The following is a 24,324-nucleotide window of genomic DNA, read 5'->3' as shown; positions in this document are numbered from 1 at the left end:
AGAGAGAGATTGATTCAGCATAGTGATGGAAAGTTCTAGCCAGAACCACTGGGCAAGAAAAGGAGACAATAGGCACCTAGACTTGAAAAGAAGGAGATGAACATTCTCTATTTACAGAGAACACAATTTTATTTTTATAAAATTCTAAAGAATCCACAAAAAATATTAAAAATCAATCAATAAAGTTGCAGAATATAAAGTCAACACACAGAAGTCTAGAGAATTTCTATACCCTAATAGGAAACTGAAAGAGTTAACAACAAAGCAATCACATTTATAATGGCCACAAAAGAAAATACTTAGAAGTAAATTTAAGAAGGCAAAAGTCATCACACTGAAATTCATAAAACATTGGTGAAAGAAGCTGAAGAAGACAAATAAATTGAAACATATTCTGTATTCATGGATTAGAAAAATTACTAGTGTTAAAATTTTTATACTGACCAAAGTAATTTACAGATTTAAAGAAAACCCTATCAAAATCCTGATGACATTTTCACAGAAATATTTTTAAAAATTCTAAAATTCGTGCAGATTCATAAAAGACCAAGAATAGTGAAAATAATCTTGAAAAAAAATGAACAAAGCTGGAGGCATTAAACTACCTGACTTCAAAACATACTATAAAGCTTTAGGCACCCAAATAGCATGGTACTGGCACAAAATATATGATGAATGGACCAATAGAATGGAACAGAGAGCTCATAGATAAACCCAGGGACTTAGAGCCAACATTTTTTGACAAAGGTGGTAAGAACACTTAATGGAACAAGGACAATTTCTGCACTAAGAGATGTTGGTACACCAGATATCACATGAAGAAGAATGCAATTGTATTTGCATTCTTATCTCTCAAAAAGATCCACTCAAAATAGGTTAAGACTTTAAACATAATACCTAAAACTATAAAACTGATAGCAGAAAACACAGTGGAAAATCTCCAAAGGTAATAAAATTTAAAAAATGGAAAAATGGAATTACAACAAACTAAAACTATCTACAGACGAAGAAACAATCAACAAAATGAACAGACAACCTATGGAATGAAAGAAGTTTGTCATTCTCACATCTGTTAATATAAAAATATATCCACATAACTTAATAGCAAGGTTCTGAATAGATATTTCTCAAAAGAAGGGACATAAGTGGCCAATAGGCATATAAAAAATGCTCAACATGAGTCATTAGAGAAAAATGCATTTTTAAACCACAATGAAATATCACTTTTATTCTTGATAGTATACCTGTTATGGAGCAGATAATGAATGTTATAGAAGATGTGGGGAAAAAAAACTTTTGCACACTTTTGGTGTATAATGTAAATTAATATAGCCATTATGCAATCTGATCAAAATCCCAATGGCATTCCTCATAGAACTAGATAAAGCAATCATGAAATTTATCTGGAAGGATAAGAGACCCAAAATAGCTAAAGCAATCCTTAGCATGAAGACTGAAGCAGGTGGCATCACTATACCAGACATTAAACTATATTACAGAGCAATAGTAACAAAAACAGTATGGTATTGGTACCATAATAGACTAGTAGAATAATGGTACACAATAGAGGGCACAGAGACTAATTCACAAAATTACAATTATTTTTATATTAGATACAGGTGCCAAAAACATTCACTGGAGAAAAGATAGCATCTTCAATAAATGGTGCTTGGAAAACTGGAAATCCATATGCAACAAAAAAATTAAATCCCTATCTCTCACCATGCACAACACTTAACTCAAAATGGATCAAAGACATAGGAATTAAACCAGAGACTCTGTGTCTAACAAAAGAAAAAGTAGGCCCTCATCTTAATCATGTGGGATTAGGCCCCAAATTCCTTAATGAGACTTCTATAGCACAAGAATTAAAACCAAGAATCAAAAATGGGATGGAATCAAACTAAGAAGTTTTTTTTTCTCAGCAAAAGAAACAATCTGTGAATTTAACAGAGATCCCACATTCTGGAAGCAAAATTTTAATCCTCACACATTGGATAGAGCACTAATCTCTAAGGTATATAAAGAACTCAAAAAGCTAAGCACTGAAAAAACAAATAACCCAATCAACAAATGGGCCAAGGACCTGAACAGACACTTCTCCGAAGAGGATATACAATCAACCAACAAATATATGAAAAAAGCTCATCATCTCTAGCAATCAGAGAAATGCAAATCAAAACTATTCTAAGATATCATCTCACTCCAGTCAGAATGGCATCTATTATGAAGACAATCAAGACAAATAACAATAAGTGTTGGTGAGGATGTGGGGGGAAAGGTACATTCATACATTGCTGGTGGAACTGCAAATTGGTACATCCAACATGAAAAACAGTATGGAGATTTCTTGGAAATCTGGGAATGGAGCCACCATTTGACCCAGGTATCCCTTTCTTTGGCCTATACCCAAAGGACTTTAAAACAGCATACTATAGGGTCACAGCCACATCAATGTTCATAGCAGCACAGCTCACAATAGCTAAACTGTGGAGCAAATCTAGATGCTCTTTAGTGGATGAATGGATAACAAAAATGTGGCATATATACACAATGGAATTTTACTCAGCATTAAAAGAGAATAAAATCATGTCATTAGCATGTAAATGGATGCAGTTGGAGAAGATAATTCTAAGGGAAGTTAGCCAATCCCCCCAAAACAAATGCTGAATGTTTTTATCTAATATAAGGAGGCTAACTCAGAGCGGGGTAGGAATGGGGAGCATGGGAGGATTAGATGAATTCTAGGTAGGGAAGAGGGTGGGAGGGAAAGGGAGGGGGCAGAAGATTAGCAAGGGTAGTGAAATGTGATGGACATCATTATCCAAAGTATATGTATGAAGACTCAAATTGGGTGTCAACATACTTTATATATAAATAGATATGAAAAATTGTGGTATATATGTGTAATAAGAATTGTAATGCCAAAAAATACAAGGAAGTACATGCATAAAGGCATGAATTGGTGTGAACATATTCTATATACAAAGATATGAAAAATTGCATTCTATATGTGTAATAAGAATTGTAATGCATTCCACTGTCATTTATTTAAAAAAATTAAATCAACAAAACTGAAAAAAATATAGAATGAAAAATTTTTAACCAATTACAAAATAAGACTATCAAATGACCCAACAATCTGTTTCTTGGTTATATATCCAGAGGAAATCAAATCAGGATGTCTAAGCATCTGCACTCTTATGTTCACAAAGCCAAGATATGTAATCAATTTATTCTTTATCAAAGGACAAACGAATAAAGAAGTTGCGGTATATGTAGGCTATAGAAAACTATTAAGCTTTTAAAAAGAAGGCAATCAGGGGTCTGGTTGTGGCTCAGTGATAGAATGCTTGCCTAACATGTGAGGCACTGGATTCAATCCTCAGCACCATATAAAAATAAGTAAATTAAATAAAGGTATTGTGTCCATCTGCACTATTTTTTTAAAAAAGAAGTAAATTTATCCTTTATGAGAACATAGATGAGGCTGGAAGACACTACACTAAGTGTAATAAGCTAGGCACAAAAAAAGTTATTTTCTGATGTCTCTTATACATGGGATCTAAGAAGTCTGGAATCAGAAGCAGAAAAGAGAATGATTGTTACCAGGAACTGGAAGGTAATTGTTGGGGGATATTAGTCATTGTGTAGACAATTTTCATAAGAGATAGGGAGAAGGAATAAGTTCAAGAACTCTATTGTACAACATGGTGACTATATTTAATAACAACATATTGCATTCTTGACAATTGGCAACAGTACATTTTAAATGATCTCAATACAAAAAATAAGAATGTGAATTATATACAATGATTATTTTCATTTAGTCATTCCATGATGTATACATTCCTGATAAATATGTACGTCTTTTGTCTTTATTGCAAATAGTTGCAATAAAAGAGAACACAGACATTTTATGAATCCATTGGTAGGCAGGAAAAACATCATACGTAAAAGGATAATAAAGACAAACAACCTGATAGAAATATTTCTAAATTCATTAGTATTTCAATATATGTGCATATAAGAAATTACATAATCAAAACACAAAATCTGATAAACTAAGGTAATCATAATAAAAAGCTACTTATATGCAATAAAATACAGTCCTATTACATACGGGATCTATGGACCTGAAATAAAACCATGGAGGGAGGCTGAAAATAAGAGAAAAATAGTAACAAATATGAAGTATAAAAGTATCAACTTAACAAATACACGACTGTAGCCATTTTAATATGGAGTAAAAAAACACTTCAGGCAAAAACCTTTAAGGTAAAGTGAGAACAGTTATAAAAGAACAAGTTTCCAGGAAACTGTAAATCATAAACCTGTGTGTATCTAATTATAGATTGTTCTAGTATATGTTGCAGATTCATCTAAAGTGTGTATACTAAGAGGGTGACATACAAATTTCTCAAGTACACATAGACATTTACAGAACACCTGGGGAAACATTCTCTTCAAACTTCAGTTTTCTTTTCAGGAAAAAGATAGTATTCATAATATTATTGAAATTTTAAATAATTGATGCACATAAAGCACTTAGTACTGTTTCTGATGCATAGTAGGAATTAGTTATCATCATCACCATTCCTGTTAAACACACAAAAAACTGGCTTACTTGTATATTCTCCCCTTTGAGCAAGATGTTTAAATATGCTCACGTTTAAATATAAATAAAAATCCGAGACCAAAATACTTCTTAAAAAAGATCCATTCACATGAAGGTTCCTTTTCCACTAGAATTACTTTGCTTTATTGGTTTGATGAAATTCATCTTGCTATGTCAGGCATGATCATCTCCATTTTCCCTCCAATGTGAACTCTCTGAGCAGGTATCAGATATTTACAAGGTAATAGTATTCAGCAAAATTCCTTGGAATGATAATTTATCCTGGACCATGGCTCTTCCTCAGGCTCTGTTTGTTCCTGTTTGTACACCCAAAGCTGATTCCCATGGCCAGCTGTGTTTCAAGAACCAACTATGCCAAGAATGGTTCTTTCTGTATGATGATTCAGTTTATTGCATTGGCTTCAGAATACAGATTCCAATAAAGGTGCAAGATGCAGGAAAAAGGGGCATTTATTGCTGAATGGACATTAAGATACACACAAGGCTTGGGAGGGCTTTTCTTATTGTTTGTTTTTATTGTAGGTTTTTTAAATTGAAATGTAAAAAAATGTAGAGAATGCTTACATCACAATTGTTCAATGAATATTCAAAACATGCATATACCTGTGTAAGCAACATGCAAATATAGGAAATTGAACATTCCAGCACCCTCAGATGCCTTCTCATTACTTCCTCCAAATAAAATACTGTTATGGTTTGGATATGAGTTATCCCCCAAAAGCGCATGTGTGAGACAATGCAAGAAGGTTCAGAGGAGAAATGATTGGGTCATGAAAGTCTTAACCCAATCAGTGAATTAATCTCCTGATATGGATTAACTGAGTGGTGACTGAAGGCAGGTAGGGTGTGGCTGTAGGAGGTGGGCATTTGGGATATATATTTGTATCTGGAAAGTGGAGTGGTGTGGGCTATGTGACAGGATGGGGAAGGGTCAGGGAGGGGAACCTGGCACCTACTAGCCCTCTCAGACATCTCTGTCTCTTGCAAAAGTTCCCCCTCTGGGGGACTTCACCTAGCATTGTACTAGTGCTCCCCTCCTCCAGTGGGTGGCCATGGCCATTATTACCCATGGAAAACTGTAGCGCTGATGCTGACCTTTTCCATTCTGAGGAGCAGGATGATTGTCCGAAAACAAAGATTAACGAAAACAGAAAACACTGGGCTCACCAAGGTCACACTCAGAGTTAACTGAAACTGGCCAACATGTCTCAGAAAGGGGGAGAGTAAGTGTCCAGGCCCTCCTGGCATCCCTGCCCTAGCCACCTGGATTACCCCTAACTGCAGGATAGGCGGAACCCAGGGGAGTCTTCACCTACAGATGGTGGCTTTTAGAGAGGCGAAGGTGGGGGAGAGCTAGCAGACAGAACTGAAAAGAGGAAGGAGGCTTCTGAAAACAGGAGCAGAAATGGGGTGGGGGTAGGAGGGATGGGGTTCATAGGTTTGGGACCACCTGGCTCTTGGAGAGAAAATGTCCACACTTTGTGAAATATCCCTTTCCTACCTGTTCTGATCCATTCTCCATGGATCAGCATCAGAGGTATTTGTGAGTGTTTTTTTTTTTTGTATTGAGAATTGGATCCTAGGGTGCTTTATATTGAGCCATATCCCCTGTCCTTTTTCATTTTGAAACAGGGAAGTTGCTAGGGCTTTGCTAAGTTGCTGATGCTGACCTCAAACTTGTGATCCTCCTTCCACAGCCACCCAAGGAGCTGGGATTACAGGCATGGCCACCACGCTGAGCTTCAAATAATTTTTTTAAAATAAAGTCATAATGGGGTGATGTGGTGCACACCTATACCCACAGCTACTTGGGAAGCTAAAGTGGAAGAATCCCATTAGCGGTCAGTCTGAGCCACTTAGTGAGACCCTGTCTTAAAATGAAAAATAAAATTAAAAGGGTTGGGGGTTTATCTCAGTGTCAGAGTGACCCTGAATTCAGCCCTAAGTACTGAAACCAGTCAACCATGCCACTTTACCAGACTCTTCCAGTAGAGACAATGACCACAGTGATGTTAAAGACACTGAGGGTGACCAGATGCCAGTAAGAATGTGAAATGGCATAACCACCATGAGAGAATTTTTAAATTTCTTAGAAAATTGAACACACTCCATATGATCTACCTATTCTGCTGCTGAGTATTTTGCCTAGGAGAAATAAAGGCGTATGTCCACACAAAGACTTGCACACAACTGTTCTAGCAGTTTTATTTGTAATATCAAACAGTGGCAACAGCCCAGATGTTTATCAATAGCAATAAAAAGAGTCAACAACTGCTCCCTGCACAACATGAATGAGTCTCAAAGTAACTACTGAGTGAAAGAAGTTACACAAAAATAAGTACATACTGTATGAATCCATTTCTAGGAAATTCTAGAAAAGGCAATATAGTGACAGAAAGTAGAACAGTGGTTGTCTGTAGATAGGGGCAGAAAAGGGCACAAAGAACATTTGAAGACAACAAAAATTAGGTTTTCTACCTTAATTGTGATAATAATTTCTCAGGTTCACATATATGTCAAAATGCATCAAATTGAATACTTATAATGTGCAGTTTATTATATGCCAATTGTATCTCAATAAAGAAGAGATAATAGATTTCAGAGGCTTCCATCCCACAATTTAAAGCCAACATGTCTATAGCTGGCCCATCATCCCTCCATCTTAAGCCCAGTCCTCCTGCCTTCTCTTGGCACAAACTCTAGCTGCAGAAGCTGCTTTTGGCTCCACAAGCACACCATGCTGCCAGCTCCTCAAGGCCTCTGTGTTGGCAGTTTCTCTTCTGGATGCTTCTCTCCTGCTTACCCTTGGTATCTTGGCTGGAGCATCTGGCCTTCCTGCCCCTCATCCCAGGTGCCACCTCCTCAACCTTCTTGGTGCTCAATACATCCCTGATTAGTTTGCTTCTTTGCTTATTGTCTGTCTGCCCTCCTGGGTTCTGGGATCTTGTCTGTCTTCTCAGCACCATATTTTGGTGCTCAGTCAGAACATGGTGCACAGTTGGTGCTCAATAAATGCATTGTTGAATGAGTGGAGATATGGTCATGACATATACTAGTTAGTGAGAGGCAGACCTTAAATTGTGAGTCAAGTATGGGGTCATCTTGGCTCTCCTTGGAGCTGGACCAGGACCCACCAGTTGCACAAACACAGGCTCATGTCAACAGTTGGTACTAATATGTGGTTATGGAATGGGCTGCCTGCTAAGCGCACTGTCTTCCTCTCAGCCCTGGCCTTGCCTGGGCATTCAACCCTTCTTCAGTCCAGGGCCCAGGACCAGTAAATGAAGACAACAGATAGCTCGCCTGCAGCTCCTAGCTTCTGGTGGTAGTGGGAGGACAGACAATAAATGAAAACATACAAGATGGGGGCACCAGTCAGTGCTGGAGCTGAGCATGAGGGAAGGACACCAATGCAGGAGGAAGCTGTGGAGGAGCCTGGGAAGCCAGGGCTGAGGGTGCAGCCTGGCCTGTTGGGAATCAAGGAGAGAGACTGGCGAGGGAGCCCTGAGGTGGAGTCTGGAACAGGCTTCTTTCTCCCAGGATGGCTGTGGCTGCTGAGCTGAGAGTGGACTTGGGAGGAAAGGGGTTGGGGACAGGTGCAGCTGCCATTAAGGGTGGTATAGCTTTGAAGAGGCTGAGTGCCCACTTGGACATGTTGAGTGTGAATGGCTTATCAGACATCCCAGTGATGTCAAGAAGAGCGCTGGATGTCAGCCTCCGAGTCATGAGGAGTGAGTGAGGCATCACTGGGGAGCCATTGACAGAGTTGTTTCTTAGAGTCACCTGACTGAAGGCATCCAGAAAAGGAGTGAGCAAGGACAGAAGGGGTAAAAGGATCCAGGGCAGAGTCAGAGCACTACAGGGTCCAGAAGCAGGAGACATGAAGGAGCAGCTGATAGGGTGGGTGAGCAGGGAAAGGTGCCCCCTGAAGGTCTCTCTGTTCATTCTCCTTTGTTGTGGCCCAGTCCTGGGCTTGCCAGAGGACCATAAGGGCAGGCAGGAGAGAAGCAGGGAGAAGGGCCAGGTGGAAAAGAGTCTTCAGGACAGAGGCCAGGGAGGGACAATCAGACCATCAGACCAGCAGCCTTAGAATCCCAGCTCAGTGAATTCCCCTCCAGTATGAACAGGTCTGGAGAGAATGAGCACAAGGCACCAAGTCACCCAGAGCTGGGTTGCAATCTTACTTCACTCCTTATTGGTGATGTGATCTTTGTGAAGTTGATGAGCCACCCCACCTGTAGACCACCAACCTCCAGGCTTGGATAGGGTTAAAAGAGGTGGTCTGGAGTTCCCACTTGGGAGCCCCCAGTTATAGGCTCTATCATCATGGTGTCCTCTTTGAGCAAAGTGGCCATTTCCAGAGTCTTTCCACAGAGACCAGAAACAGGGGCACCATGCCCCACAGCTGCCCTCCTCTGTCTCAGTTCCTCCCTGCAGGGATAAAGCTTATCCCTGATCTGAGGGGCAGGACTGTGAGCTGGAGCAACCCTGCTTCTGTCTACAAACTCCCAGAAAGCACTAGTAACTCCAGCCTCTGCCGCAGAGGCTATCTCCCACTGCTGCTGCACTGAACAGCCCCAGCCTCCCTGGGTCGAGGATGGACTTGAGAGGAAACTGGGGTAGATGAGTGAAGCTACCTGCTCACCAACAGAGAAGACCAACGAGGTCCAGCACAACGTCTGCTGCCTGTTAGGCGGTATTTAATAAATAAATATTAAATAATATTTATTATTTAATATTTATTTTTCAGTTTTCGTTGGGCACAACATCTTTATTTTATTTTATGTGGTGCTGAGGATCCAACCCAGCGCCCCGCGTTACCGCTTGAGCCACATCTCCAGTTCCACTTTTCTTTATTAAAGTGATGTGGCTCGGTTTTAACTAGGACTTTTGCAGCCTCCAGACTTACCACAGTGAGCTGTGTCCCCCGGGGCGGGACGTGGAGGCAGCCGGGCGCGGGCAGGTTGCGCGCCCTGGGGACCTGGTGTCATGAGCCTCCAGGCCGCAGGCCGCAGCAGCGCGCGGCAGGGCCAGACACAATGTAGCGGCTGAGGCGCGACGGGTTACAATGTAGCCGCGGCGGCGGCGGCTGAGTTCTGGTGAGCGCAGAGCGGCCTCCGGGGCGGCGGGCCCGGCCAGCGGGCGGGGAGCGGGAGCGCTGGGCCTCGGGCGCGCATGGCCCGCCCAGCAGGACCTCCTGAAGCCTGGCTGCGGACTCGGACCGCGGAGCGCAGAGCCGGCGGGAGGCCCCCGCGTGCCCGAGGCAGGGTTCCGACTCGCACCCCAGCTGCCCACCCTCTGGTCCTCTCCCGGGAGCGCCAGGCACTTTCATCTGGCAGAGTTTAGGACCTAGACGGAGGGACCTTTCCACCCAGTTAACTGTCACCGTCAGTATGGGATCCGGGAGGCCCAAAGACCCGCATCACTGTGCCTTCCTCAGCGATGCTTGGTTGCTCTTAGCCTCAGGTTTCCCCTCTATGAAATGGGTGGGCGTGGTGGCAGACTGATCCCCACCAGGACCTGAGTATCCCCAGGGTGCATTCGGGTGGTGGGTGAAGGTGGAGGTACGGGTTGGGGGAGGTTTGTCTCTGCAGCTAGCCTCATTGGTAGGATTGGTAACCCTGTCCCTGGGCACACCTGGTTCCTGGCAGGCCTTGTTTAAGGTACAGATGAAGCGCACTTTGTCCCCCTCCAGGGTGAACTCTCAGGACCTCCAGATGACAGCTAGAATGGTAGCCAGATGGGCAGGACATGGGGGGTCTGATGCATGGATACTGAAGATATCCTCAGCTTCAGCTCAGTGTCCCTCTGCCCCTGGGGCTCCTCTGGCTACACTCTGACGTTTCTTTGATTGCTATGTTGGCAGTCACCTCCACTACAAGAGGGGAGAACTCTAGAGGGCAGAGGATAGAGAGTGTGGTTCTTTCCTCTCTCTCTCCCCTTTCTTGCCTGTTCCTTTCTAAGTTCAAGCCAGAATAATGGGTGCAGAGCTCTGTGGGGTGACTTTGAAGGGAATGGTTTGCTGGCTCTCTACTAAAGTCACCAGCTGTACTCTTGCAGCCATGTGCTGGGACATCATCTATCTGCCCTCAGCAGACAGGAAAACTTGATTCCCTAACCAGTCAGGAGAGAAACTAACACTGAGAGGTCAACTGACACCACTGCTTCATCCATCCACTGCCTCGGTGCCAGGCCTGGGGGGGGTGACAATGCCACTCAGGAGTTGAATAAAAGATGCTGTTTCCTCTGGAGATTGCAGCCCCAAGACAGTTGCTGGGAAGTGTAAAGATATTGAGTCTCAGGATAAGGTTTGCAGGGAGAGCTCCTGGGGGTGGCTTCCAAGCCCTCTACTCCAATTCCTTTCTATTGGGCTCATTATCATGTGCAACTCTGGGCTGCTGACTTTCATGTCTATATGAACATTTAACCTCTCATCCACTTAAGGAGGTGGTGTTCTCCCTGACTGTAGGCAATGTTGTCCTGTAGCTCATCACTAGGAAAGCCAGAATTTAAATCAGAGTTGTCATCTCAACAATAATGGTAACAATGATAATAACAAATTGTAGCTGGTACTTATCATGGGCTTACTATGTGCTGGCCAGCACTTTCAGAACTTTGTATTAACCAACATTTACAATAGGCCCATATGGTACTATCATATCTTCATGTGAGAGATGAGAAGTTGGAATTAGAGAAATGTGTAGGCTTTTACCCAAGTCATGTAGTCAGGAACTGGCAGAACTGGGGTTTAAATTGGGCTTGCTCATCTTAACACCAAGAGGCAACTAGGGTGAAGAATCAGGTTTTGTTTGGGCTGCAAAAGACAGAACTCTATCCCCAATAACAGTGGTGTGAATGGAAGTTTGTTTCTGTCTCACTTGAAAGAAACTTTGCAGTGAGTGCTCAGGGCTCAGATGGCATCTCCTGCAATCTTGTCATTTGGCCATCTGCATTGTGACTTCTATGTCCCTGCCCAAGGTAGTTGTTCCAGCTTTACTCAGTACATCTTCACCCCAGACAGCAAAAGGGAGGAAGGAAGGACTGCAGAAGGGCAGCCCTCACTTTAAGAACAATTCCCAGAAGTCTTGTGTGATCTTTTTGTTCATTTCCTATTGGTCAGAACATAGTCACATTACCATGTCTAGCTGTAGGAGAGACTGGGAAATCATGTGACAAGCCAAAAAACGAGGAGACCCTACTCAAGATGAAGGCATCAGTGAATATTGGGAGTGCATAATCTCTCCCGCTATTCTCTGGGCACTTGGGAGGTGGGTATCAGATGGCTGCCTCCGACTCTGGTGCCCAGTGTGAGCCACCCATAGTCACCAGGTGATAATGAGAGGCCAGGCTTGAGCCACAGCACCTTCATCCTCTTCTGTACCTTCCAGTTTTGACCCAGGAGCTGCCTGTCAACAGGTGCTGGCTCCTGCCAGACTAGAACTCTGGCTGCCCAACCCATACTCCACGTCAGAGGCATAACAAGCAGGACAGGATCCACAGGTGGTGTGGAGCTCCTGACTCCAGTGTAAGGACAGCATGGGGCTGGGGTGGGGCTGTTTAGCTGCCAGTGAGGTGACACTGGGACCCAGGGCAGGGCCTTTCCCTCTGGACTCAGTTCTCTTCCATTTCTTTTGGGTGAGGGAGCAGAGGAGGAGTCACAGGATTGTCTTGCATAACAGGTATGGAAGAAGCATAACCAGGACCCCTGGACTTACTGCACAGCTTTGAAAAATTACCTTTTGACTTCCTATGATAGCAAAACTTTTCTGTTTTTGTTTTTTTTCTTTCTTTATACAATGGATTTAAACCAGGGTTGCTTTACCACTGAGCCACATCCCCAGCCCTTTTTGTTTTCTACTTTGAGACAGGATCTCACTAAGTTGCTTAAGGCCTTGCTAAGTAGCTGAGGCTGGCCTTGAACTTGTGATCCTCTTGTCTCAGCCTTCTAAGCTGTGTGTGCCACTGTACCCTGCCTATCAGAGTAAATCTTACCAAGAGCTTATTTTGTGCTCAACTTCTGTGAACCAATTTCACCTGGAAAGTGGCTGACTTGTGGATGATGGAATGGAGGTAGAGGGAGGCTGTGGAGGGAACAGGGCCAGAGAGGTTGAGGAGTGTGACCCAGCTAATTAAGTGGGAGCCGTATTTGGCTGTCTGTGTTCCTTCCCAGACAAAGCCCTTCCTTCGTGCCTTGAGTCCTTAGCCCTGTGTGTCCTTAGTTTGTTGAGTCCTGTGATGGGAAAGAACAGTTACTGATCCTTGACTAGGTGCTTCCTTCTTGTTACCTTGGAGGACAAGGCACAGAGCTGTGAGAATGTCCCAGGTCATGTGGCTCTCAGCAGGACTGGAACCCAGACCTGAGAGGTGCTAGCAGAGTCTAGAACCTGGAGGCATTCCCGGAGCAGGGGGAAGGTGGGCCCTGCCAGTCACACAACAGGCAGAAAAGCAGGGTGGGCCCCGCACTGGTTGCAGTTCCAGGAGTTGTGGTGGGAAAGGAGCACCTTAGGTTGGGATGGAGGATCCCAGTTGTAGGAGACGTGTCTCAGGGAAGTCGGCCAACAGCAAGGGCATGGCAAGACTTGGCAGAGTGAGGCCAGTTTAGATGTATGGGGGACCCCAGCACTGGAGCCCTATAGTGTCTGGGGTTAAAAAAAACCCTGGGCTGGGAGGGAAGACCTTGGGTTCCAGAGCATCTGGCTGGGCACCCTTGGATAAGTCATATACATGACGGACATCAGAAGGGCCGGTCACTGTGGACTTCCCCATGGGAGCCTGCCAAGGAGCCTGGAGGGGGTCTGCAGGTGGTAGAGGGAGAGTCTGAGGATGGAGGCTGTAGTGTGGGGATGCTTCCTGAAAGAGGCAGGGGTTTTCTGGAATGGGAATGCTCCATGGTGAGGCTGGGACCTGGGTCCTCATCTTGCCCTGCCTGGCTACCACAGGTGGAATGCTATGGAATATGATGAGAAGCTGGCCCCGTTCCGGCAGGCCCACCTCAACCCCTTCAACAAGGAGCTGGGGCCAAGGCAGCATGAGCAGGGACCTAGTGAGGAGGCCCTGGACATTTCTTCTGAAGGTAGGTGCTGGGGGACTCTGTGGGCCCCCTGACCCTTCTCCCAGCCCACTACCTTTTCTCCCACTGCCCTCTCCAGCATGCTGGCTTTCTCTCATAGTGGGTTCCCAAGGGCACAGTCACTTTCTACCTGCTCTGTGGATTGCTTCTACCTTCTTGCCAGCAGGAGCTTTTGAGGGCAGGGATTTGTGTCTGGTGTGCCACTGCTGAATCCCAGGGCCTGGCACATAGTCCATGCTCAGAGGACACTTGTGGAACAAACTCAGAGCCAAGACTGGTGGGGGAAGTTAGCAGGTGGAGCATCCTGTGCAGAGGCCCCTGCTCACCTAGGGGTCAGGAGGGTATGAATCCAGGAACTGCAGAGGTGGCCTGCAGTACACACCAGAGTATGGATTTTGTGTTATAACTGTTCAGTGGCTACACCACACACACACACTTCCTTGTTTTTAGAAATTCAGTTGCTTTTTTGGCTCTATAGAATCAGTGCTGAGTCCATGTAGTTATACATGAAGTATCTGCTGTAGAAACTGAGATGTTTCTATAAAGCTATCTTGTGGGCCTCTTTTAGCACCATTGAATACCATTCCACCTCATCATTTTTTTTAATGTTTATTTTTCGGGTTTGGGTGGACATAATATCTTTATTTCACATTTATGTGGTGCTGAGGATCGAACCCAGGCCCTTGCACGTTCTATGCAAGTGCTCTACCACTGAGCCACAATCCCAGCCCCTCCACCTAATCTTTTTGAATTAAACCAAATGGGCATGCAGAGCTGAGCAGACCCAGCTCCCCAGGGCCTCCTTCCTGTGTCTACCTGCGTCCCACTTCCCAGCTCCAGTGGCCCCAGCTTCCTTCCTGGGGGATGAGGAGCATGAGAGAGAGCAGGCTGAGTTTTCTTTCCTACCATCCTCCATGCCCCTCCTCTCTTCCTCCAGAGACCCTGCCTGAGCTGCCACCTGGAGAGCCTGGGTTCCACTGCTCTGAGCGTGTGATGGATCTTGGCCTGTCTGAGGACCACTTCTCCCGCCCTGTGGTGAGGTTTGGGTCTGGGAGGGGAGAGGGGCTGGACCATGAGGTCTGAGGTGTGCAGTCTTCCCTCCCCAGGGAACCACCATTTTCAGGTGTTGATAGTCCCCTCCTCAACCAAGTCCCCTGGAGCTCGAATCTGAGCCTGTTTGAGAGCAGATGGAGAAAGCCTGGGTTTGGAGCTTGAGAACCTGGGGCTTCCGCCCTCCTCTAGGCTCCTGCTCCAGATTCTTGGGGAGCCAGTGTGAGTATTGGTTCCCTTTGGGGTCTTCAGGGGTCTTGTAGATCTGCAGTAGAGTGTGGGTGGATGAGGAAAGCAGGAGGCCTTCCCTGCCTCCCCAGCCGCCCAGCACTGAAGGGCCACTCTTGCTTGTTCTACATGAAGTTCTACAAAAGGGTTACTTTGAATGAAAAGTGAATGTGGAAGATCTGGAATTATTTGAAAAGTTAGAAAGCCTTTAGTTTTATGCAAACTATCTCCAACTTTTATTTGAGAGAAACACAGTAAAATCAGACTGTAACTTAAAAAGATTTAGCCAGAAGTCACCCGATTCTAATTCATTTTTCATTTTGTATGTGGCCTTAAAACGTTGCCCATGCAGATACATGTTTTTATCTTTATCGTAACATTTTGAATACTTCCTTTTGGCCACAGAATTTCCGAGGAGAAGGGAAGGGTGCAACTTCTCTTTGCCTGAGTCTCTTAGAGCCCAGCATACCGGTGGATGAGGAAGGTTCCTGAGTGTCAGCCCAACCTGCTCAGCTCCAGGAGCTGCCTCCCTGTGGTCTGTTCTGAGTCTGGGGCTTAGCAAATCCCTGCTACTCTGGTGGTGGTGGACACCTCCAGGCTCCTTTATTGGCCTTTGTCTGGGCTTGGCAATTGAGCCAAGTGGCCATTTCCTCTCCTTTATGACTGCAAGTATCATTTCCCCAGCTTGCCTCTAAGGGGAAGTTCTTTTGAAGTCAGTGTAATAGTCAGCCACAGTGGTGCATACTTGTAATCCCAGTGACTTGGGAGGCTGAGGCAGGAGAATTGCAAGTTTAAGGCCGATTTTCTCAGCAACTTAGTGGGACCCTGTCTCAAAAAAAATACCACCACCAACAACAACAACAAACAAGCACTGGGGATGTAGGACAGTGGTTAAGTGCCCCTGGATTCAACCCACAGTACAAACAAACAAATAAATAGTAAGTGAAATAGTAGAGTCAACAAAACAAAACAAAACAAAAAAACAAACCCTAGTCAAATTTCTGAAAAAAAAAAAAGGAAGTTTGTGTGCTTGTGTGTTGAGGAGTGGTGGTTGGGCTGGGGACTACATCAGCTTCCAGCATGTAAAACAAGCCCTGTACCACTGAGCGTCCATCCCAGCCCTTGGAAGTTGTATTTTGGAAAGCATCCTGAATTACTAGGTCTTCAGAAGTCTGAGGGTAGACTAGTCCAGTTGGGGACAGGCAGTGCAGGATGGATTCTGACTGTGCTGCTAATTCTCCTGGGCTTTGAAAAAGTCCTCATCTGGGGGAAGGGCTTGAGGTCTGCTCTGTGCCTAACTGTCCATGAGGATCAGTCTGGCCTCCAAGGGAGAGTCCAAGGAGTGGCCATCTGACTGCTCCCCAACCTGGCAGGGTCTGTTCCTGGCCTCCGATGTTCAGCAACTACAGCAGGCAATTGAGGAATGCAAGCAGGTGATCCTGGAGCTGCCTGAGCAGTCGGAGAAGCAGAAGGACGCAGTGGTGAGGCCCATCCACCTGCAGCTGAAGCTCCAGGAGCTGAAGGTGGGTGCTGGCCGGCTGTGCCACAGGGGGAGCCTAGAGCCAGGGCTGTAGCAGTGGGGACAGGAGCACCAGGGTGGCCTCCAGTTCCTCCCTGGTGCATCTTTTTGGGCTCTGAGGGGCTGAGATATAAAGGCATCTAGAAATGCAGAGTGAGGGATGGGCCCTTATCCCAAGTGCAGGCTTTTCCCCTCTTGGTTGCAAGGAACAGAAACCTGACCTTAAGTAGCTTAAATGAGAAGGAAAGTATTTTCTTGTTAACCAACAGATCCTCAGGAATCCTGCCCTCTTTTGTTCTGCTTTCCATGTTTGACCCCTCCTCAGTAGTCCGCAGACAGGTGATGCAGACACGAGCCCAGCAACGGCAGCTGGGCTTTGCAGCAGAGGAGAGTTTCCTTTCCTTTTTCTTTTCTTTTTTTTTTGGTGGTTCTGGGATGGAACTGGGGCTTCCTGCCAGTTAGGCAAGTGCTCGACCACTGAGACAGCCCCAGTCTGAAGCTCCCCTTTGTCAATGGTTAAGGCAGAAGTCAGTCCTGGGCCCTCCTGACCTCTGATTGGCTGGTCCTGCCACATGGCTATGCCTGAAACAAGCACCGCAGTGTGCCAGCTCTGGTCAGGTGCCCCACTGAAGCAAGTGAGTGGGGCAGTACCTCTTTGAGCCACATCCTCCTCTCTAGATGATGATGAGGAGTTTCCTGACAGGAGAACAGAAGGAGGTAATGAATCCAAGAGTCCAAAATCCTTAGGTGTCCACTGCAGGCCAATTGTGTTCCTCGGCTTGGCTGTCATTGTGTGCCCCGCAGTGACCCACAATGTGTGTGTGGCCACAGCCTCACTGATTTCCTAATGAAGACTCCACATCAGGAAACCCTGGGAAATCAGTAAGGCTGTGGCCACACACAATCCAAAAACTCAGTGATTTAAAGGAGATTGGTGTGTGATTTTCCTCATGAAACCCCCCCCCCCAGGTGGTCCAGGGCCTGTGTGACAGGTAATGGTGTTGAAGACCCGAGTCATCCTTTTTCATGGCTCTGCCATTCCCTGGGAGAGTCCCAAAGGGCTCCACACAACGTTGCTTTGGTCTGTACCCAGCCAGCAAAGGGAGAGTAGATCATTCCTGCTCACAGGGCAGACCCAGGTGGCAAGTGGCTGACAGGGCTGCCGGGAAATGGAGTGGGTGGTCTGTGATCTGCCCCTGACTGACCGTCTTTCTATGGCTAATGGGAACTCACACTCCTATAAGCAGTGCCTGGAGGAAATAAGTAGAGGGGCTAGAATAAAGGAAAGGCATTGAAACCAGCTCACTGGTGGCCCTTTCCTGGCTCTCTGTCTGTAGGACCCCAATGAGGATGAGCCCAACATTAGGGTCCTTCTTGAGCACCACTTCTACAAGGAGAAGAGCAAGAGGGTCAAGCAAACCTGCAACAAGTGCAACACCATCATTTGGGGACTCATTCAGACTTGGTACACCTGCACAGGTAGGCCAAGACTGAGACCCACTCCTACTGGATAAGCAGTCTAGGTCTCTGGGGCAGGGCAGAGAAGTACAAAGCTCTGCTTCCAGATGTGGGTCATGTTCAGGTGAATCCTCTATAGTGTACACAGTGGACCAAGACCTATTGTGTGCTGGAGATACAAGGAAAAGTTAGGGGCACAGATCCTGCCTTCACTGGCCTGCATCCAGATCCAAGCTGTCCAGTACAGTGGTCACTAACTCTACATGGCCATCAAATTTAAATAGGAATAAATCAGTGGTACTGTCTACATTGCGAGTGCTCAATAGCCACCTGAGGCTGGTGGCTGCCACACTGGACAGTATAGAGAGAACATTTCCATCACTGTAGAAGATTTCCTTGGCGGAAATATCAGACTAGTAAATGACATGGTAGTAAAGAAAAAAGGGAAAGGGAATAGGATGTATGGTGGGTAGAGTGGGTACCACTTCAGGGTGCCCACATGACATTTAAGCAAATGCTTAGAGGTCAGGGAGCAAGGCAGGGATGTACCTAGGGAGGGGTGTTCTGGTTGAGGAAGCCATGTGATGAAGGGTCCCATGGTTGAAGTCTTCAAGGAGGAGCAGAAGACAGCGACTAGAGCATCCTGTGTGAAGAGGTGTGGTGAAGTTGGCTTGTTTGTAGAGCCATAGGTGCTTGACTGCTTTAGACACTGGCTGCTGAGTTGAGCAGGGCTGGATGAGGGGGCAAAGCCAGAAGGAGAGGTGAGTAGAAGGGGGAGGGTACAAAACTCTGAAGGGTACGATGGAGTGAGAGGTGGCTGAGGCCATGCCAGCTGGGGGTTTGGGTGTGCAGTGTAAAAGATAAGAGGAGTTGGCATAACTCATGGTGTCTGGGCTCAGCTGTGGATGAATGGAGTTGCTGAAAACCAGAGGGGAAACATGACTGGGGATGGAACAGAAGAGTGAGAATTCCATTTGGAAAGCTTGGGTTTGGTGGGTGGGAATGGCAGGTTGGCCCTAGGACATGTGTGTCTCGAGTTGAGAGATAAGGCTCAGGGAACTGTGAGGATCTTTAAGGCACTTCTGGGGCAATGCCACAATAAGGTCTTGGATTGATCTGGACACTGCAGCAGAAATGTGCAGGATGCAGAGTGGTTCTGCTGAAGGTCAGCCTATGCTGCAGGACCCTCCTCTCCACTTCTAAGAGGCCTGGTTGTTCCCACCCAGGGTGTTATTACCGCTGCCACAGAAAGTGCTTGAGCCTCATCTCCAAGCCCTGCGTGAGCTCCAAAGTTAGCTATCAGGCTGAGTATGAGCTGAACATCTGCCCTGAGACAGGGCTGGACAGCCAGGATTACCGCTGCGCTGAGTGCCGGGTGCCCATCTCTTTGTGTGAGTGGTGGCAGGGAGAATAGGGTGAGGGAGCTGTTCCAGCATGGGTAGTGGAAGGATTAAGTGAGAGTCTGGGGGTCAGTCCCTGCTCCCTGTCTTTGGGAAGTGACTGACAATTGCATTTCTGACTAAAAGCAAGCTGAGGTTATAGCTATTTCCTGACTTGCCTACATTTCTACCTGGCTGGGACCAAAGCTCAGCTCTGTGGCCCTCTGTCACAGGAAGCCCACCCAGGCAGGGACCAGAAGAACCACAGGCTAGCCATACAGAGAGGGTGTTTTGAGACTTATCAGCATTCATTCATGGGGTCCCACAAGCGGTCCTAGAGTGGGATCCTCTTGCCCTGTTTAAATGGTGATCAAACTGAGGGCATAAGCCCCTCAGCCTCATGGCTTAGGGATGGTAGGTCTGGTCTGGAGGGTGGGATCACTGACCCTGCTTTCCATTTTCTGTGGGCTGTGGGCTGGTGAGGCAGGCCGCAGCTGCCAGTGACCTTGAGTGGCTGATCCCCACAGGGGGCGTGCCCAGCGAGGCCCATCAGTGCAACTACACAGGCCAGTACTACTGCAGCCACTGCCACTGGAATGACCTGGCCGTCATCCCTGCACGAGTGGTGCACAACTGGGGGCCTGGGGAGGGAGAGCCAAATGGCAGGGTGTGTCCCATGGCCAGCAGGCACGTGTGGGTGGGATTTGGCTCCCTGGGCTGGCATGGTCACTCCACGACCCCGCAGGTGTCTCGTTGCAGCCTGCGTTACCTGGCGCTGATGGTGTCCCGGCCAGTGCTCTGACTCTGGGAGATCAACCCTCTGCTCCTCAACTACGTGGAGGAGCTGGTGGAGATCCGGGTGAGGCTAGGGGTGGGCAGGATGCTGTATTTGATGGATTCAGTTTTCTAGCAGTGGAGGGCCACAAAAGGTTGCGCAGAGGAGAGGTACTGCTTAGGTTCAACTGGCCCGCTTGGCTGCCCTGCAGATTGACAGTGCTGACACTGTCCTGGAGCAATCTGATGCAGGCACGGAGGCGATTTTTTAATTTCTAGTAGTCTTATTATATTTTATGTAACCCAGTGTATCCAAAAGGTGATTTAAATGTGCAATCAATATGTAAAATTATTGATCTATTGTACCCTTTGTGTGTGCCACATCTGAGAATGCCAGTGTGTGCTGTACACTTAGTACACACCAGCTACGTTCACCTGCTCTGCGCCACGAGGGAGAGCTGGGACTGAGGGCAGACTGAGGCTCTGTCCAGGTAGGAGGTGCCACATTGCCTCAGGCAAGGTGGGGGAAAGGGTTAGTTCCCATGTCACCTGGGAGAGGACCAACAGAGCAGGTTGAGTCGCCAACGCCACAGGGCTGATGAGAGATGTGGGATCCAATTGGAATCTCAGTTCAGTGCTGGATGTGGACCAGTATTGCCCTGATGGGTGCATTGCAGGCCTGGGGAGCTGGGATAAGCAGAGTGGCTGGGGGATTCTGTGGGCAACAGTAAATGAACCTCAAGATCCTGACGTGAGTGTGGCTGGAACTCTCGGATCTGGGACCATCCTGGGGAAACTGAGGGTACCTCCCCATTCCCTGCTCATCTTGTTGCCACGCAGACTGTAAACCGAGGCCACCTAGTGGACATGACCACATCAAACCAGCACAGGGCCAGTCCCTTTGCCTTGCTGACGAGGTCATGGCGAGGGGCCATGACCACCTTTCTGGATCTGTGTGCCCCTAACTGTGTCCTATATGCCTCCCCTCTGCCCTAGCTGAGGAGTTAACCTGCTCCCTTGTCCACAGAAGCTGCGCCAGGACATTCTGCTCATGAAGCCATACTTCATCACTTGCAACGAGGCCATGGAAGCTTGTCTGCTACTGCAGGTCAGACTCTCAGAGGGACTGGCCCCAAAGAGCCAGGGTGATGGAATCACCTCACACTCAGAACTTTTCAGATAACTTGGTAGTTGTGTATGTTTAGCTTGTAGCAGTCTGGGCCTCCTAAACTGTGACGGAACACCAGGTTGATAATAAGCCATCAGGTAGTCTACCCACAGAAGTGTTCTTTGATTATTTCAGTTTTGGAAACAGATGAGTAAGATGTCCTTCAACCTTCATGTGAGTCTCCATGGGGGTGAACCTGGCCCAGCTTCCTCCCACAGGAGAAACACAAGTTGTCTTTTTTTAATATCTTTAATTTTTATTTATACATTTTTATGTGGTACTTAGGATTGAACCCAGTGCCTCACACATGCTAGGTGAGTGCTCTACCAGTGAGCCACAACCCCATCCCAGGAGGAACACAAGTTTTATTTTATTTTTTCATTTATTTTTTAGTTGTAGATGAACACAATATCTTTATTTTATTTTATGTGGTGCTGGGGATTGAACCCAGGGACTCACACATGCTAGGCGAGCGCTCTACCACTGAGTCACAACCCCATCCCAAACACAAGTTTTAAAACTCACCTGTGTGGGGCTGGGGATGTGGCTCAAGCGGTAGTGCGCTCGCCTGGCCTGCGTGAGGCTGGGGTTCAATCCTCAGCACCACATACAAACAAAGATTTTGTGTCTGCCGAAAACTAAATAAATAAATATTTAAAAAAATAAAAACAAAAAAATCACCTGTTTAGGGCTGGGCCTGTGGCTCAGTGGTAGAAGGCTTGCTTAGCATTTGTGAGGCCCTAAGTTCCATCCTCAGCACCACATAAACATAAATTTAATAAAACAAAAGTCTTGTGTTCAACTGCAACCAAAAGAAATATTTAGAATAAACCACCTGTTTATTCTTCAACCAACATTCACGACTCTGGTCTGGATTCTGAAAACAGTGAATAGGACAAGCAAGAGAGTTCTGTACCCTTGGAGAGTGACCGTCAGTCAGGAATTCAAGAAAAATGAGTGTATGTCAGAGATAGGCACAGTGGACAAGAGAAAGCAGGGAAGGGGACAGGGAGTGCAGGGCAGGTGCCAAGCAGGGGAACTGGGACCAGGAAGAGGGACAGCCAGAATTGGGAAGGACTGGTAGAGGGGAGTAGTGGGACCACCACTGTGGCTGAAGGGGCATCAGAGGGGCATATAGACCCAGAAACATGGCCTTGGCTCCGTGACCCTCTTAGGCGTCCCCAGGCTCCTGGATTCTGTTCTTGAGCCCACACACAGGTACCTTCCTCAGCACCCTGAGCCCTGACAATGGGAGTGGCCTGGGTGTAGGGGAGGGCCCTTGCTCTGTGCTTGGGGTAACATCTTCTGGCTCACAGCTCCAGGACCAGCAGCACTTTGTGGAGAATGATGAGATGTACTCCATCCAGGACCTGTTGGATGTCCACGTGGGCTGCCTGGGCTGCTCGCTCACTGAGACCCACACACTCTTCGCCAAGCACATCAAGCTGGACTGTGAGGTGGGTCTCCATAGCTCTCCATGGTTGGGGTCTGGACCAGAGGGACCATGAAGCTGCTCTTTGGCCCTCCAGACTCAAGAGCTGGGATTGGCAGAAGCAGCAGCTGGGTCCAGCATATCCATGGCCCAAGCTGGCACCAACCTGCCCACCTTCAATTCCCACACTGTTTCCCCTTCCTACCAGCAGTGCCAGGCCAAGGGGTTCGTGTATGAGCTCTGCAGAGAGGGCGATGTGCTGTTCCCATTTGACAGCCACACATCTGTGTGTGCCGACTGCTCAGCCATCTTCCACAGGTGGGTGTGGCCTGGACCCAACTTCAGACTGGTTGCTGAGCTCAGCTGTGACTCTGTCTGCCCTCAGCTGTGGCTGGTCTGTGTTAGCCTCACTGCTGTCCCCGAGAGACAGGGAAACAGACCTTTGGGCCTTGGCTGATTCTGAGATACGTAGTTAGATCCTGGTGTCTGACTAAATTAAAAATCCTATTAGGGATGAATGCCCACGGAGCTGGGAAGGGACTGCTGCAGCTCAGATGGCCCTGCACTTGCTCCCTTCTGCACCAGTGGCATTCACTCTTTCAGGTCAGTACAGGCCAAATGTTCCCAAGCTTTAGTTCCTGAAACCCTTAGTGCCTCAGTTACTTAAAAAAATAAACAAACAAAAAAAAAACTAACACTTTTGATTCCTAAGTACCTATGTACAAACAGTGTTATAAGGATTTATGTCCTGAAGATTTATTTAGTGGCTTTTTGGAAAAATAATACACATAAATTAGTAGAAAAGCATTTTGAATTTTGTTGTTCAATAAGTATCATTTTCTACTAATGATACATGTGTACATGCTGGGCCCTGAAGTCAAGTGGGACACTATTCCCCATGTTCTGCCCACACTGATTTTTGCTGGGCATCTGCTGTTTATCATAGCAACTGATGACATCTCAGCTCTACACAGCTAGGGAGTCACAAAATTCCCTTGAGCTAGTAGTCTGCATGTGCCTCACAGACTTCAAATATTGCTGTGTTCTCTTCAAAGAAGTAAATGAGCTTGTAGAGCCCCACACACTCTCTGCAGTGCCCTGGCATGCCTTGACACACAGTTTAGAACCATGGGTAGAAGCACCAGAGTGGCATGAACAGGTAGAGACAGTCAAGTAGCTACAGGTGTGGAGCCTAGGTGTGACTGCCTGGCTGAGCCCCACTAACTAGGAGCCTGCAGCGTTGGGTAATGTGCGGACCTTAGCAGAGGCACATTCGTGGGCCTCAAGGTTAGTGACACCTGGATGAAGACCCTGCTCCTATCCTGTGGTACTGAACATCTGTGAGCCTGTTTCTGTGTTTGTAGAGGGTTAATAGAAGCTAACTTAGGAGGCTGTGAGAGTCCCATGGTATGATTTTACATGCAGAGTCCCAGCCTGTCTTTCTGCCCCCAGGGACTGCTACTACGACAACTCAACCACCTGCCCCAAGTGTGCCCGGCTCAACTTGAGGAAGCAGTCTCTCTTCCAGGAGCCCGATCCAGACTTAGATGCCTAGAGCCCTGGGCACACCACCTGCCTTTCTGTCACCCACCCCACTGGCATTTTCA

At 46.8% G+C, this 24,324-nt stretch overlaps 1 protein-coding gene across 1 annotated transcript; it reads left to right on the top strand.

Moving 5' to 3' along the window:
- Window positions 1–13,585: 13,585 nt before the first annotated feature.
- On the top strand, window positions 13,586–24,272 carry LOC144255883 (differentially expressed in FDCP 8-like). Its single transcript, XM_077800926.1, is given in 11 exon segments — window positions 13,586–13,712; window positions 14,647–14,744; window positions 16,361–16,510; window positions 17,844–17,985; window positions 19,191–19,355; window positions 19,871–20,010; window positions 20,089–20,202; window positions 21,145–21,225; window positions 22,602–22,742; window positions 22,926–23,035; window positions 24,170–24,272. Coding segments are annotated over 11 exon segments (1,368 nt in total). The 5' UTR covers window positions 13,586–13,588.
- The last annotated feature ends 52 nt before the right edge of the window (window positions 24,273–24,324 follow it).

This window comes from Urocitellus parryii, chromosome 7 (assembly GCF_045843805.1).
Source record: "Urocitellus parryii isolate mUroPar1 chromosome 7, mUroPar1.hap1, whole genome shotgun sequence".
Classification (NCBI taxonomy): Eukaryota; Metazoa; Chordata; class Mammalia; order Rodentia; family Sciuridae; genus Urocitellus; species Urocitellus parryii.
This window is presented reverse-complemented; position numbering and strand designations above follow the sequence as displayed.